We start from the raw sequence: 15,785 nt of genomic DNA on the forward strand, positions 1-15,785 counted from the left end.
GCGAGACAACATCCCAGCCTTCCCCGCTTACCGAAAAGCGCTATTGTCCGGTTGGGTCTAGGTGCCCCCTTCCAACCAGGGCGGATGGCCAAAGACTCCGCTCTCTTGAAGTGTGGGCTTGGGAAGGCACGGGACCCGCCTTTCCGGGGCGGTGGAGCAGGTGAAGGGCGGAGGGCGGGCGGCGCGCTGCGTTAGTTACCTGGAGCTGGGCGGGGCAGGCCGGAGGCGGGGGCGGGGCCTAGGTGAGATCCCAGGCAGTGATTGGGCCGCGCCGCGCCTGTCTCCATGTGCCGCGCGGCTGAGGCACAACATTCAAGCCCGGGGGCGGGGCCCACGGGCGCCGGGAGGAAGCGGCGGCGCGGCAGCTTCGGGCGTGGGGGCGGCGGAGGCGGTGGCTGAGGCCGAGGTGGCGGTGGCTGTGGCGGACACAGCGGCACCCCAGCTAGGGACAGGGCTCCGCCGCGCCCCTTTGCAGGCCCCATGGAGGCGGCAGCGGGGGGTGGGGGCTGCGGCTCCGGGCCGCCGCCGCTGCTGCTAAGTGAGGGCGAGCAGCAGTGCTACTCTGAGCTCTTCGCGCGCTGCGCCGGCGCCGCGGGCGGGGGCCCCGGGCCTGGACCCCCCGAGGCCTCCAGAGTCGCCCCCGGCACGGTTACTGCGGCCGCTGGCCCGGTGGCTGACCTGTTTCGGGCGTCGCAGCTGCCCGCCGAGACGCTCCACCAGGTAGGGTCCCTCCGCCTCCTGTCCCTGCGGGTTTGTGGGGACAGTGTCTGTGGGGGCGGAGGTTGCGAGTGGGGCGGCAGGGCTACCCTCAGGGACCCGGAGGCCTCGGCCAGTTCTCAGAGAGAGAGGGCTCTGCAGCCGGGGATTGCGGCGACGCCCTTGTCCCCGGGGGACACCAGCCTCCTCCGCAGCTGAGCTCCTCGCCCAGTGCTGGGTGCGCTCTCCCCATTTTCCTTCTCTGAGACTGACACTCCCTCCCCTCCCCCGGCCATTTCTGGGGTTCTGCAGCCGTCCAGACCTAAAGTTTGTCCTGTTCTGGAAGTGGTGTTTGTTTTGGCTGCTGTCTGTTTTAACCTCTGCTCGCTGCTCCTGCCCCTCCCTCTCCTGAGTGGGCTCTCAGGGTGCCTTGCTGGGATTTGAACTTGAAGGGTGTGTGTGTCTGTAGGGTTCGAGCCCGGGGCTGAATATTGTCCTCTCTATGTACTTGTGATACGTATGTATCTACTATATATAACTGCCTGTAACATATTTGTAAATATTAATATTAAATCGAAAACCTTAATGACAAGTTGCAGAGCAGGGACACGGGACTGCAAGAGGACGTTTGTCAGGTCAAAGCCAAATTTTCCATTTGAGGCTAGAGGTGGACTTCAGAAGTTCACCATGGGGAACAGCTATAGTTTCCCATCTTATCATTACTTGGATTTCAAATAGAATTGAAAAGTAAGGGGTGTCATAGCTACCACCTTTTGGCTGTTCTATACCTAGAAAAGGACTAGGGGATGATTCATACCAGACGCTATTTTCGTTTTTTGCTTTCTTTGGAGCTTGGAGAAAGACTACTTGACAAGCCCTTTGTTTGTCATTTCATGTCACTAGAACTTCATGGTGATAAGATTGTTAGTATCAGGTTCAAAACGTGAAATGAAGCTTTTCCTAAAAGCAATAGTATGAATGTTATTAACACTAGTCGAATATTTAGAGTGACGAGTGGTACTTTAAAATCTAGTTTCAAAGGAGATCTGAGGGTTTTACGGTTCACTTGCAATTTCATTGTGTTCATTTGTATTTTTTTAAAAAATTACTTGAGACTGCGTTTTATACTGCTAGAGTGTGCATATGGCTGTATGTTGGTGAGCATAACTTTAGACACTTTGTAATCAATCATTCACCTTTCTGAATTTGGGATTTCTGAAAATATAACTAGTATTCACAGAACTGAGCATGGCTGCTTGTCCCTAAAGAAGTCCTTGATATGTAGACAGTTCTGCCATTGCTGATGAGTACTTGAGCTGTACCAGGTAAAGAGAAACTCAGTATCTTAAAACACAAACCATGACTATTATATGAGGCCCTCAGAATACTCCCGAGCATAATATATTTATTCAATGCTGTAGCTGCTTCCCAGCTGAAAGAGGAATAATTGATTGAGGCTATACAGCAGTAAGTGACAGCTGGGTACCTATTAAACTTACTTTGTTGTCAGTAATGCATCGGATATTATAAGAGGAGGTGGGCATATTAAATCTGAATATGTTGGTTGATGCCTCCTTAGGAATTGGGAAGAAGGATATCCTGTTGTTAGAATCCACACTTTCTTGAGGTACATATGTTTTAAGACCAAAGGCACAGTGCCTTTGCATGAATAAGATTATATTTTTGATGTCCACTTGAAATCTGTTTGCAAAAGACTGCTTCAAATACTGACAAAAAGGACATCCCTGCAAGATTGCTTGGAGTAAATCTCTCAGAGCTTGAAGCTTCCTTATTCAGCCCATCAAAGCAAAAACACATTACCCCCTTTAATCCAACAAAATTACCATAACTCAGTATTCTTGGTACAGGTGAAAATGAACATTGAAGGCAAACTGGATATGTAATCCTAAGAGAGTCAAAGTCAGCAACCAGCAAACACCTAATTTTCACTCATCACTTTAGTGGTGTGTGCTCCATCCACTTTAATTTCCATTACCCCATCAGTTTATTAGCCATTCTTTAAAACAAATGTAGATGTTTTTACCCTTTCCCTGTTAATCAGGAACCTGTAAGTTGAGATTTAAGTGGCCCAACAGGTATAACTGCTCAAATCTTGGAGGCACTAACAAGCCCTGGTATTTTCTGTGGTAACAACCAGGTTTTCCTCTTAATAAGCATACAATTAAGATGACCATAATAATGTTCCAGGAAGAGTGAGTATCTTGCAGTCTTACCACAAGTAAATGCTTTATAAAAATACCTAATTTTATTTGCTCCTTGGAGTAAAAATAAACCACTATACTTGTTACTTTGTTATGGAAGTGAGCCTCTTAGGGTTTTTTCGCCAGTTGAGATACTCACACACACACACACACACACCTACACATACATGCATATAAATATACGTGTGTGTGAGATATATGGCATATGTATACAAAATCTCAACTTTTCTTTTTTTGAGACTGAGTCTCACTCTTGCCCAGGCTGGAGTGCAGTGGTATGATCTCAGCTCACTGCAACCTCTGCCTCCTAGGTTCAAGCAATTCTCGTGCCTCAGCCTCTCGAGTAGCTGGGATTACAGGCACCCACTACCACGCCCAGCTAAGTTTTGTATTTTTAGTAGAGTCAGCGTTTTACCGTGTTGGCCAGGCTGGTCTCAAACTCCTGACTTCAGGTGATCCACGTGCCTCAGCCTCCCAAAGTGCTGGGATTACAGGCATGAGCCACTGTGCCCAGCCTCAACATATTTTTTAATAGACTATTTTTTCAGAGCAGTTTTAGGTTCACAGCAATATTTAGCAGAGTACCCATATATCCCCTGTCCCGACACACCCATAGCTTTTCCTACTCTCAACATCCCACACCAGAATGATAGAGTTTTTACAATTGATGAACCTACATTGACACATCGTTATTCTCCAAAGTCTATATATTAGGGCTCACTCTGGGTGTTGTACATTCTGTGGGTTGGGAAAAATGTATAATGACATGGATCCACTATTGTAGTATCATACAGAATAGTTTCACTGCTCTAAAAATCTGTGCTCCACTGATTCATTCCTCCCTCTCCATTAACACGTGGCAACCACTGAATTTTTTTTTTTTTTTTACTGTCCTATAGTTTTGCCTTTTTAAGAATGTCATGTAGTTGGAGTCATACAGTATATAGTATTTTTAATATTGGTTTCTTTCATGTAGTAATGTGCACTTAAGATTCCTCCATGTCTTTTTATGGTTTGGTGGCTCATTTCTTTATAGTGCTGAATAATATTCCATTGTCTGGATGTACTACAGTTTATTTCTTCACCTATTGAAGGATATCTTGGTTGCAAGTTTGGGCAATTATGAATAGAGCTGTTATAAACATCTGTATGCAGGTTTTTTTGTTACATGCAGGATATAAGCTTTTAACTCATTTGGGTAAATAGCAAGGGGAACGATTGCTAGATTGCATGGTAAGAGTATATTTAGTTTTATAAGAAACTGCCAAACTGCCTTCCAAAGTGGTTGTACCATTTTGCATTCCCACCAGAAATGAATTGGTTTCTTTACAAAGTATTTATTTTCCTTTGCTGACTGATTTTAACAGCAGGATTCTAGCACTAGGTAGAAAACGTATATGAGTTTCTGATGTGTGTCAGTTACTGTCCTAGGTGCTGAGGTTATAATAGTGAACCCAACACAAATCTCTGTCTTCATGGAGCTTATGTTCCAATGAAAATGTTTTTATACTACAGAGTTTTTTTTTTTTTTTTTGGTTGAGAAAAGAAATATAACATTCAAAAATAAAATGTCAGCTGGGTGCAGTGGCTCACACCTGTAGTCCCAGTGCTTTGGGAGGCCAAGGATGGGAGGATTCCTTGGGGCCAGGAGTTTGAGACCAGCCTGGGTAACATAGCAAGACCCTGTTTCTACAAAAAATAAAATAAAATAGCCAGGCCTAGTGGCTTGCACCTGTAGTCCTAGCTACTCTGGAGGCTGAGGCAGGAGAATTCCTTGAGCCGGGGAGTTTAAGGTTATAGCAAGCTATGATCACACCATTGCTCTCCAGCCCAGGCAACAGAGCAAGACCCTGTCTCAAAATTAAGTAAAGTAAGGCTGTCAAACCCAAACCAAATATGTGTCAAACCCAGACCTGATTCTCAGCACATGCCATGCCTTCTAGTAAAATGTCGGTCTTTGAATACCAACAAAATACTTTAAACCTGGGAAACAAATCACTCTAACATTTGTAGCTCTGTCTTGAAAATTAAACAAAACCATTTACCTGTTCTTAGACATATTTTCTTTTTCTAGTTTAAAAGTGTTTCATTCTGTCATTTTCTACCTAGTGCTAGAATCCTGCTCTTAAAATAGGTCAGCACAGGGAAATAAATACTCTGTAAAGAGACCAAAAGACCTTTTAAAATAGGCTATGGCCAGGCCCAGTAGCTCATGCCCGTAAATCCAAGCCCTTTGGGAGTCTGAGGCTGGAAGATTGCTTGAGCCTAGGAGTTCAAGACTAGCTTGGGCAAGATGGCAAAACCCCATCTACACACACACACACACACACGCACACACACCACACACACCCTACTTAATTCTCTCTGGGGCACACCTGTAGTTCCAGATATTCTGGAGGCTGAGGTGGGAGGATCCCTTGAGCCTAGGAGTTTGAGGCTGCAATGAGCCATTATGACACCACTGCACTCCATCCTGGGTGAGAGTCAGACCCTATCTCATTAAAAAATAAAATATCTACCTTAAAGCAGCAAGTTTTCTATTTGATGTGATGAATTAACAAACTATATAGACTGCTTTATAATATCTGTCTTTTAGAATAATGTCTTAGTCTCTGGGAATGCTGTACATATTCCAAGTCATCATTAAAATTAGTTTTCATTTTCTTAAAAAATTTTAAACATATATACATTTTATTGGAGTTTTCTTTTAAAACTCAAAAATGAGAACATTATTTTTTCAAAGCCAAGTAACAAGAGTATATAAAGTCAATTTGGTGTATATCTCTTTACATTTCTTTCTATGCTTATGTAAAACATACATGACTTATGTAATTATACACATATGCTCCCAATCTCATCTGTATTAAATTTTTTTGTTATACTTTAGGTTCTGGGATACATGTGCAGAATGTGCAGGTTTGTTACATAGGTATATATGTGCCATGATGGTTTGCTGCAGCCATCAACCCGTCATCTACATTAGGTATTTCTCCTAATGCTATCCCTCCCCTAGCCTCACCCCCCACCCACTGGCAGGCCTCATTATGTGATGTTCCCCTCCTGTGTCCATGTGTTCTCATTGTTCAACTCCCACTTATGAGTGAGAACATGCGGTGTTTGGTTTTCTGTTAGTTTGCTGAGAATGATGGTTTCCAGCTTTGTCTATGTTGGTTTTCATTTTTATGTTAGTTAATTCTTGGACATTAAGGGGAATAATTATAAAACACAGTTGCTTCCATATCAAGGGAAATCACTGATGGTTAAAAAAAAAACAGTAAGTTGTCTGGTTGTTTAAGCAGCTTTGACTGAGGCAAATAAGTAAAATAAAGCTGTGAGAAGTAGGGAATATTAAAAAAAATCTGTGCGCATGCCCTCACCTTTGGGAAGAAGTCCTTTCTGAAGGCTGTCTTCTGATTCTTTGAAGCAACTGTTTAATAATTAAAGAAAATTATAGGTAAAAGACAAATTCTTGTGAACTTTTGCTTGTTGCTAGATTTTTAGCCAGAACTATTTTTTAAAAAATGTAAATGAAACAACTTTATATTTTCATATCTTTAGATCATATCATTTTGTAACTCTACCTTAAAGAAATAGAGGCCAGCATATTAAAACAGTAACTAGGGGCTGGACACGGTGGCTCACACCTGTAATCCTAGCACTTTGGGAAGCTGAGGTGGGTGGATCAACTGAGGTCAGGAGTTTGAAACCAGCCTGGCCAACATGGTGAAACCCCGCCTCTACTAAAAACACAAAAATTAGCTGGACGTGGTGGTGCGTGCCTGTAATCCCAGCTACTCGGGAGGCTGAGGCAGGAGAATTGCTTGAACCCGAAAGGCGGAGGTTGCAGTGAGCTGAGATCACGCCATTGCACTCCAGCCTGGGGACAAGAGCAAAACTCCGTCTCATAAAAACCGCAACAAAACAAAAACAAAAAAAGCCCACACACACAAAAAACACCTGAGTAACTAGGACTAACTATATGTTGTTTTAGATTAACAGTGTTTTTTCTTTCTTTTTTTTTTTTTTTGAGACGAAGTCTTACTCTTTTCCCCCAGGCTGGAGTGCAATGGCGCAATCTCGGCTCACTGCAATTGCCGCCTCCCCAGTCTAAGCGCTTATCCTGCCTCAGCACCCCACTCCCTAGTAGCTGGGATTGCAGGTGCATGCCACCACGCCTGGCTATTTTTTTTTTTTTTTCTTTTTAGTAGAGACAGGATTTCACCATGTTGGCCAGGCTGGTCTCGAACTCCTGACCTCAGGTGATCTGCCTGCCTCAGCCTCCCAAAGTGCTGGGATTACAGGTCTGAGCCACCACACCGGGCCCTTTTTTTTCTAAAAGAGAATGAATGCTAGTAGATACAGGAAGTATCAGAGCCAAACCATTGCCTGGTTAAAAGGAGTACCTCTGCATAATAGTTACTTGTTGACTCTTTTGTAATAAAATATTTCAGGCATGCAAAACGAGAGAGTTACCCAACAAATAACTGGTATGTACCACACTATATAAGAAGTAAAACAGTCCAGCTAGAGTGAAAGCTTCCTATGTCTCCTTCTCTGGTCTCATTCCCCTCCCTCCCTACCCTACCACGGTTCTGAATTTGGTGTGCATGATTTGAAGGTTTCTTTCTACTTTTATTGTATGTATGTGTCAATATATATATTTGTGTATATATAAATCGCTAAAAAAAGTATTGTCTTGGATGTCTTTTCAACATAAGGAATGCTGTATTCTGTGTAACCTTCTGCAACTTGCTTTTCCTGTCATTGTTATGTTTTTGGAATTCATCTTGTTGACACATGTAACTTCAGTTCATTTATGTTTCCTTTTAAAAAATCTTTATTAGTTACATTTACAATGACTCATTGTTACAGTGCAGTAAAGAGACCCTTATGCCAAAGGGAAGTAGGTGGCATTTTTCCTTATTTATATAGAGTGTCACATGACTGGGGGACTGTTTGAAACATGTATGAACATTAAGAACACCTTTATAGACAGCAGAATGCACACTTATATTCTGGAGGGTGCTAGGGAATGTTTGAGCTAATTAATTGACTTTCATGGGCTTTCTTTTTTTTCTCATCTTTTATTTTTTTGAGATAGGGTCTTGCTCTGTCACCCAGACTGGAGTGCAGCAGTCTGCTTATGGCTCACTGTAGTCTCCACCTCCTGGGCTCAAACGATCTTCCTGCCTCAGCTTCCCAAGTAGCTGGGAATACAGGTGTGCAGCACCAAGCCTGGCTAATTTTCTTTTTAAAATTTTTTTGTGGAGATGGTATCTCATTATATTGCCCAGCCTGGTCTCAAACTCTTGGGCTGAAGTTATCCTCCCGCCTCAGCCTCCCAAAGTGTTGGGATTACAGGTGTGAGCCACCACGCCCTGCTTTTTCTCATCTTTTTTAAAATGGACAATCTCAAATAAGCAAGTAGATAGAATAATGCATTAAATCCTGCTGCACTTGCCATTCACGCTCAACAACCATCAGTGCATGGTTAATTCTATTCCATCTACATTTTCGTCTTTGTTCCCTGTCCCCTTTGTTATGCTGAAGCAAGTCTTAGACATCATATGGTTCATAGGGCTTATCTTTAAGGAAGGAACCGGGGTAGGCAGAAGGAAATGGAAACATACAGAGGTTTAAGTTTGGCAGAAAAGGTACCTGTGGCCTATGGTCAAATGGCAAGACTGATGATGGTTCAATACAGTCAAACCTTTGGTTGTCATGGACATAGCCAGGCTTGACAACTGATTTAGAATAGTTGGGAAACCTGTAGGGAGATTGAAAAAGTAACCAACTGAAGACCAGGAATGCAAGGTGGATTTGAACATTGTCCTAGTTTCACACTCCTAAGAGGGGTTGTCCTATTTTAAGGGTGTAGACAATTGGTTTTGAGGAAATCTTGAGTTGTATTGCTAATTATTTATAACTTACTGTTTTGTTTTTTTTTTTTGAGATGGAATCTTGCTCTGTCTCCTAGACTGGAGTGCAGTGGTGTGAGCTTGGCTCATTGCAACCTCCGCCTCCTGGGTTCAAGCAATTCTCCCTGCCTCAGCCTCCTGAGTAGCTGGGACTATAGTCACTCACCACCATGCCCAGCTAATTTTTATATTTTTCAGTAGAGACAGGATTTTACCATGTTGGCCAGGCTGGTCTTGAACTCCTGACTTCAGGTGATCCGCCCACCTCAGCCTCACAAAGTGCTGGGATTACAGGTGTGAGCCACTGCTCCTGGCCTGCTTATAACTTTAAAAAGAGAAAGGGATTTTTCTAACACTCTGTTTTTTTGCATAGGCAAGTTTCTCTTGTTTTGTATTCATGGCATGCTATTCTTCATACTTATCTATTGGTGGGCAACTAATTAACCTGGGTTGCTCAGGACTGAAGAGTTTCCCGGGGCATGGAACTTCAGCCTTCAGATAGTCCTAAGCAAACTGGGATGGTCACCCCCTCTCTTGGTTGCTGCTTTAGTTATCTATTACCCTATAACGAGTTACCACAAACTTAGTAGCTTAAAGCAGCACACAGTTATTATCTCCCAGTTTCTGTGGGTTGGAATCTGGACATGGCTCAGCTGGGTCTTCAGCTCAGAGTTTCATAAAGCCACAATCAAGGTGTCTGGAGCTTGGAGACCTCTGTGGAGGTCCAACACTTGGTTGCAGAATTCAGTTCCTTGTGATTTTGAAACAGAGGCTCTCAACTTCGAGGCCTCCTGCAGTTCCCTCCACATGGCCTTCTCCATAGGCAATTCGCAACATGGCTGTTGGCTTCTCCAAGGCCAGCAGGACAGTGACTCTCTCCAGTCAGCTCAGACAAGTGGCATTCCATCACCTTTGCCATAGTGTGTTAGTTAGAAGCAAATCACAGGTTCTGTCTGCTCTCAAGGGGAAGGGATTATACAAAAGCACAGAGACCAGGAGGTGAGAATTTTGGTGTGGACACCTTAAGGATCTTTCCACCACAATTGCTTTTCAGGATTTGTCTGAAGTAGAAAATTATTCTGTTTAGCCTTTTGTGGCCAGAATATATGTATGTTTTGCTCAGCCACTAATTTAGAATTCCTTTATCTTTTTAAGAAACATTTTCATGCATAATTCATCCTAAGTAGAACTGGCAAAAATGTAACTTCGTAGGTATTTTCAATTTTAGTCTTTAGGCAATTGTTTTTCTTCTTAACTAGTAGAAGGCAGGAAAAAAAAGTGGAAAAACAGATGTGAATGCCCTGCCTGGCTAATCCTGCACGCAGTGCTCTAAATCAGGCCTTCTCAACCTGGGTCAGTTCAGGGGTCTGTGAAGTTAGATGTGGAAAAGAATTATATCTTTTTGTTTTTTTACTACCTGCCCTTCCCCCAACTGAAATTGAGCACTTCCTTCTATTATGCATGTAGGCAAAAAACCATAGCACTGTGTTTTTTTTTTTTTTTTTTTTTTTTTTGAGAAAAGGTCTTGCTCTGTCACCCAGGCTGGAGTGCAGTGGCACAATCTTGGCTCACTGACACCTCTGCCTCCTGGGCCCAAATATCCTTCCATTTCAGCCTTCCGAGTAGCAGGTACTACAGGTGCACACTATCACACCCAGCTAATTTTTGTATTTTTTTGTCGAAACAGGGTTTTGCCATGTTACCCAGGCAACAGGGTTCACTGTTTTTGGTTAAATGACAGCAGTGCTGCTGGCAAGTCCATGGTCAAGAGTGAGATTCTCTCAGACTGCTATGGTCCCTCCTCCTCCAGTCTGTCCTGCAGGAAGCCCAGAGTGGATGGATGCTCAGCTGACTTCTCTGAGACCTCACCAGGGACAGTTCCCACAGTCCCGGCTCTGAGCTTTGCTCCTGACCTTTTTATCTGGCTTTCTCGGCTGTGCTTCACTGCAAAGGAGTAAGGACAAGCCCCTCTGGAGCAAGTGGCAGCTGCTTGTTGGGCCTGTTTTATTTACTAATACTGTCTCTACTTCAGAGACTTGGGCTAGAATGTAGACTTGAAGAAAAAAGTCATTTTAACAGACTTGAGAAACTTAATCATCCTCATAATATCATTCAGAACCAGGAGAGGCCATTATTAACATTAGGCTAGTAGGAAATGTTCACTTTGACTGAATTCATTTGTAACACTTTGCTACTGGTTTACAGAAAAATACTTTGGTTCAGTCTCCTTGAGGTAGGTAATTAAATGTTTCACCTGTGTTAATTTTCCAACTAATTAAAGTGAATCCCATAAATTCCAACTAACTAAAGTGAATCCCATAAATTCCAACTAATTAAAGTGAATCCCATAAATTCCAGCAATTAAGAATTGTTTTTGGCTGGGTACGGTGGCTCATGCCTGTTATCACAGCGCTTTGGGAGGCTGAGGTGGGCAGATCACTTGAGGCCATGAGTTTAAGGCCAACCTGGGTAAAATAGGGAGACCCTGTCTCTACAAAATACAAAAATTAGCCGAGCTTGGTGGCACGTGCCTATAGTCCCAGCTACTTGGAAGGCTGAGGCAAGAGAATTGCTTGAATACAGGAGGCAGAGATCATAGTCAGCCGAGACTGTGCCACCGTACTTTAGCCTAGGCAACAGAGCAAGATTATGTCTCAAAAAAAAAAAAAAAAAAAGGGATTGTTTCTTAAGTGCAGGCTTTCTGAAATGTGTAGTGTTTGCCTCATGCCTTCAAAAAACATATTTAGTACAATAATCTCTTTGTCTATCCTTTACTTCAGAGTCAGCTTTGTGTAAAACAGATGATGATACACCAACAGTTTTTCCCTGTTGCTTTTTGAGTTTTTAAAAAAGTTTCTTTAAAATTATTTAAAAATGTTTTAGGCCAGGCGCGGTGGCTCAAGCCTGTAATCCCAGCACTTTGGGAGGCCAAGGCAGGTGGATCACGAGGTCAAGAGATTGAGACCATCCTGGTCAACATAGTGAAACCCCGTCTCTACTAAAAATACAAAAAAATTAGCTGGGCATGGTGGCGTGTGCCTGTAATCCCAGGTACTCAGGAGGCTGAGGCAGGAGAACTGCCTGAACCCAGGAGGCAGAGGTTGCAGTGAGCCAAGATCGCGCCATTGCACTCTAGCCTGGGTAACAAGAGCAAAACTCTGTCTCAAAAAAAAAAAAAAATTGTTTTAACTCACCTTTGCATAATCTCTGGTACCTTTATAGACCCAGTACTGAGTAAAGCATGCAAAATTTAGCATAGAGATGTTTTAGCCTCTTTTATTCTTTATTGTAGATCAAGATTTTTTAGTCTCAGCACTACTGACACTTTGGGGCTCTATCATTCTTTGTTGTGGAGGACTGTCCTGTGCAGTGTAGGTTGTCAGGTAACATCCCTGCTCTCTACCCACACGATGCCAGTAGCTATTCTTTTCCTGGTGTGATAACAAAAAATGTTTTCAGACATTGTCAGATGCCTCCTGGGGGCAAAATTTAGTTCTACATACATGATGATAAAAACCATGATAGCAGCCAACATTTGTTCACTGATTACCATGTATTTGGTTTTATCATATAATTTGTAAAATGTTCATCATTTAATTCTCACAACTAAACCATAAGATAGTTATTGTGTCATCCCTGTTTTGAAGAAAACAAAAGCTGAGGCACTGAGGTTCACTTACTTGACCAAGGTCACATAGATGAAAGTGACTTCTTAAAATACCTTTCATTTTATATATATATATATATATATATATATATATATATATATATATATATATATAAATTAAATCTCAGTCTTGATTGAAGAGACAGGCTAAAAAAGAATGTGAAAGTAGGGAATTTCCTGATGAAGTCTCAATGGAGAGGCTATTGCTTTCATAGCAATTCTGTGTAAATGCTGGGATCTTGCTTAAAGTGTGCGATTCCATGGGCATGTGTCTTAGTAAGGGAGGACTTCGATCATTTCTAAGAAGCTTCTGTGGCATGGTGAAGCAGAACATAAGACAGTCTAGGGTCAAGAATAACAGATCAAACCTTGAAACCAAGGAAGCCATTGGAAATTGGGGTAAGGCTATGTATCACTCAGGGTCCCACAGGAAATGGCATGCTCAAAGGGTTTTAGTGGAAACAGGAATGTTGAGGCATGAAGGGACTATAGGAGGAAGCTATTGCCATCCCTAGACCTGGAGTGGCGAAGGAAGGGAATGTCATTGCTGGAGCTGTGAAAGGTACTCCCTCTACAGGAACAATGGTTATGAAAAAATATAGTGTTTGCCAGAACTATGGCCAGAGAGGGGCTAATGGGATGAGGGGATGGGGGAGAAGTAACCAGTTTCTGTCTCCTGCCCTCTGATTTGCTGCAGTACCTCTCATTGTCCTAACCCAACTAGAAGCCAGAGGCAACAGAGTCTGTGTATTGAAGCTTATCAAGGTTAGCCTCTTGGGCTGAGTGGATGAAAAGGGCTAAGAGTGGTTCTAGGGGGCGAATGGAGCAAAAAACCAGCACAGGCTACAAGTAGGAGGGGGAAACACTACCCTGGATCCTAGGAAGGATGGGGCATAGCCAGTGGTAGGACCAAGAAAAGTCTTTTTGTGCCAAAAAGAGCCTGGCGATATAGACCTCCATGAAGGAGAAGAGAGGGTTGGATAGGAGTGATTGGTTCATCTGAAGTTCTTCCTAATTCTCCAGGGAAGCCTTGAGGAATATGGGGTTGTCTGCATTTGGATATGGAAATATGTATGTGTGTATACTTTTATTTATTTTGAGACAGGGTCTTGTTCTGTCACCTAGGCTGGAGTGCAGTGGCACCATCACAGCTCACTGCAGCCTCTACCTCCTGGGCTCAAGTGGTCCTCCCACCCAGCCCCCCTACGTAGCTGGGACCACAGGCATACCATACTTGGCTTATTTTTAAATTTTTTGTTGAGACAGAGTCTCACTATATTCCCCTGGTTGGCCCTGAACTCCTGGGCTCAAGTGATTCTCTGACTTTGATCTCCAGAAGTGCTAGGAATACAGATGTGAGTCACTACACCCAGCCTATATGCATACTTTTCGGTCAGAGTGAGGCTTTCTTTTTTTTTTTTTTTTTTTGAGACGGAGTTTCGCTCTTGTTGCCCAGGCTGGAGTGCAATGGCGCGATCTCGGCTCACCGCAACCTCCGCCTCCTGGGTTCAGGCAATTCTCCTGCCTCAGCCTCTTCAGTAGCTGGGATTACAGGCATGTGCCACCATGCCCAGCTAATTTTTTGTATTTTTAGTAGAGACGGGGTTTCACCATGTTGACCAGGATGGTCTCGATCTCTCGACCTCGTGATCCACCCGCCTCGGCCTCCCAAAGTGCTGGGATTACAAGCTTGAGCCACCGCGCCCGGCCAAGGCTTTCTATAAGTTGGAGTGTTTGTCTTTATTCATGACATTGGGAAACATATAACAATGGAGTGACCCTCTTGCAGATTCTGCTAGGAGTAGCTACATATGGTGGGAAAGGTTGCCATGGGAATGGAGATAAATTCAAGGCAGAAGAGAGTATTTTATAATGTTTGGGGGTATGGCCAAGCATTAGTTTTGCTTTTTCCTTCCCTATAGGGTAGGATTTCTGTAGGAATTTTCCTTACCCAAAAATAGCTATACGTGCTCCTGAAAAGAAAAAGCCCAGGACCAGATGACTTCATGGCTGAATTTTACCAGACATTCAAAGGAGAGTTAATACTAATCCTTCTTAAACGCTTCCAAAAAACAGAGGGAGTACTTCCAAACTCATTTTTTGAGGCCAGCATCACCTTGATCCCAAAGCCAGATAAAGATACCATAAGAGAAGAAAACCACAGGTCAGTATGTCTGATGAACATAGATGCAAAAATCCTAAATAAAATACTAGCAGACCAAATTTAACAACACCTCAAAAAGATTATACACCATGACCAAAGTGGCACTTATCCGTGAGATGCAAGATTGGTTTAATGTATATAAAACAATGACTGTAATATGCCACATTACTGAAATAAGAGATATAAGACAAGCAAGATGTAGTGGCTCATGCTTGTAATGCCAACACTTTGGGAAGTAGAGGTGGGAGGATTGTTTGAGGCCAGGAGTTCAAGACCAGCCTGGGAAACATAGTGAAACACTGTCTCTACAAAAAATAAAAAAAAGAGCTGGGTATAGTGACATTTGCTTGTAGTCCTGCTACTTAGGAGGCTGAGGCAAGAGGATCACTGGAACCCAGGATTTTGAGGCTGCAGTGAGCACTGATTGTCCCACTGCACTCTAACGTAGGCAACAGAGTGAGACCCTGTCTCTAATGAAAAAAGAGAAGAAAAACTCATGATCATTTACCTACATGTAGAAATGGCATTTGACAAAGTTCAACAGCTTTTGATCATAAACATTTTCAACAAAATAGGTTTAAAAGGAAATTTCCTCAACACATTAAAGACCATCTATGTAAAGTCCACAGCTAATGTCATAATCAGTGGGGGAAAACTGAAAGATTTGGTACAAAGCAAGGATGCCCACTCTTGCCACTTTTATTCAACACAGCACTGGAAGTACTAACATGAGCTATCAGACAACAACAACAACAACAACAACAACAACAACAACAACGACATCTAAATTGGAAAAGAAGTAAAATTATCCCTGTTTGTAAATGTCATGATCCTGTATGTAGAAAACCCTGAAGACTTTACAAAAGACCTCTTAAAACTAATAAATGAATTCAGTAAAGTTGAAGGATACAAAATCAGCATGCAAAAATTAGTTGCATTTCTTTACACCAATAATAGTCTATCTGAAAAAGAAATCAAGAAAACTGTCCCATTTATGATAGTATAAAAATAATAAAATACTTAGTACATTTAACCAAGAAAGTGAAAGATCTGTACATTCAACATTATATTGATGAAAGAAATTGAAGACACAAATAAATGGGAAGATATCCCATGTT

General features: G+C 42.7%; 1 protein-coding gene across 6 annotated transcripts in view; it reads left to right on the plus strand.

The window, feature by feature from the left end:
- Positions 1–338: 338 nt before the first annotated feature.
- REPS2 (RALBP1 associated Eps domain containing 2) overlaps positions 339–15,785 on the plus strand; it is a 219,914-nt gene continuing 204,467 nt past the window's right edge. For all 6 annotated transcript variants that reach the window (XM_003924137.4, XM_039475603.2, XM_039475602.2 and 3 more), the window contains exon 1: positions 339–720. In XM_003924137.4, the coding sequence (XP_003924186.2) occupies positions 481–720 (240 nt within the window). In that variant the 5' untranslated portion in view covers positions 339–480. The remainder of the gene's footprint in view (positions 721–15,785) is intronic.

This window comes from Saimiri boliviensis, chromosome X (genome assembly GCF_048565385.1).
Source record: "Saimiri boliviensis isolate mSaiBol1 chromosome X, mSaiBol1.pri, whole genome shotgun sequence".
NCBI lineage: Eukaryota > Metazoa > Chordata > Mammalia > Primates > Cebidae > Saimiri > Saimiri boliviensis.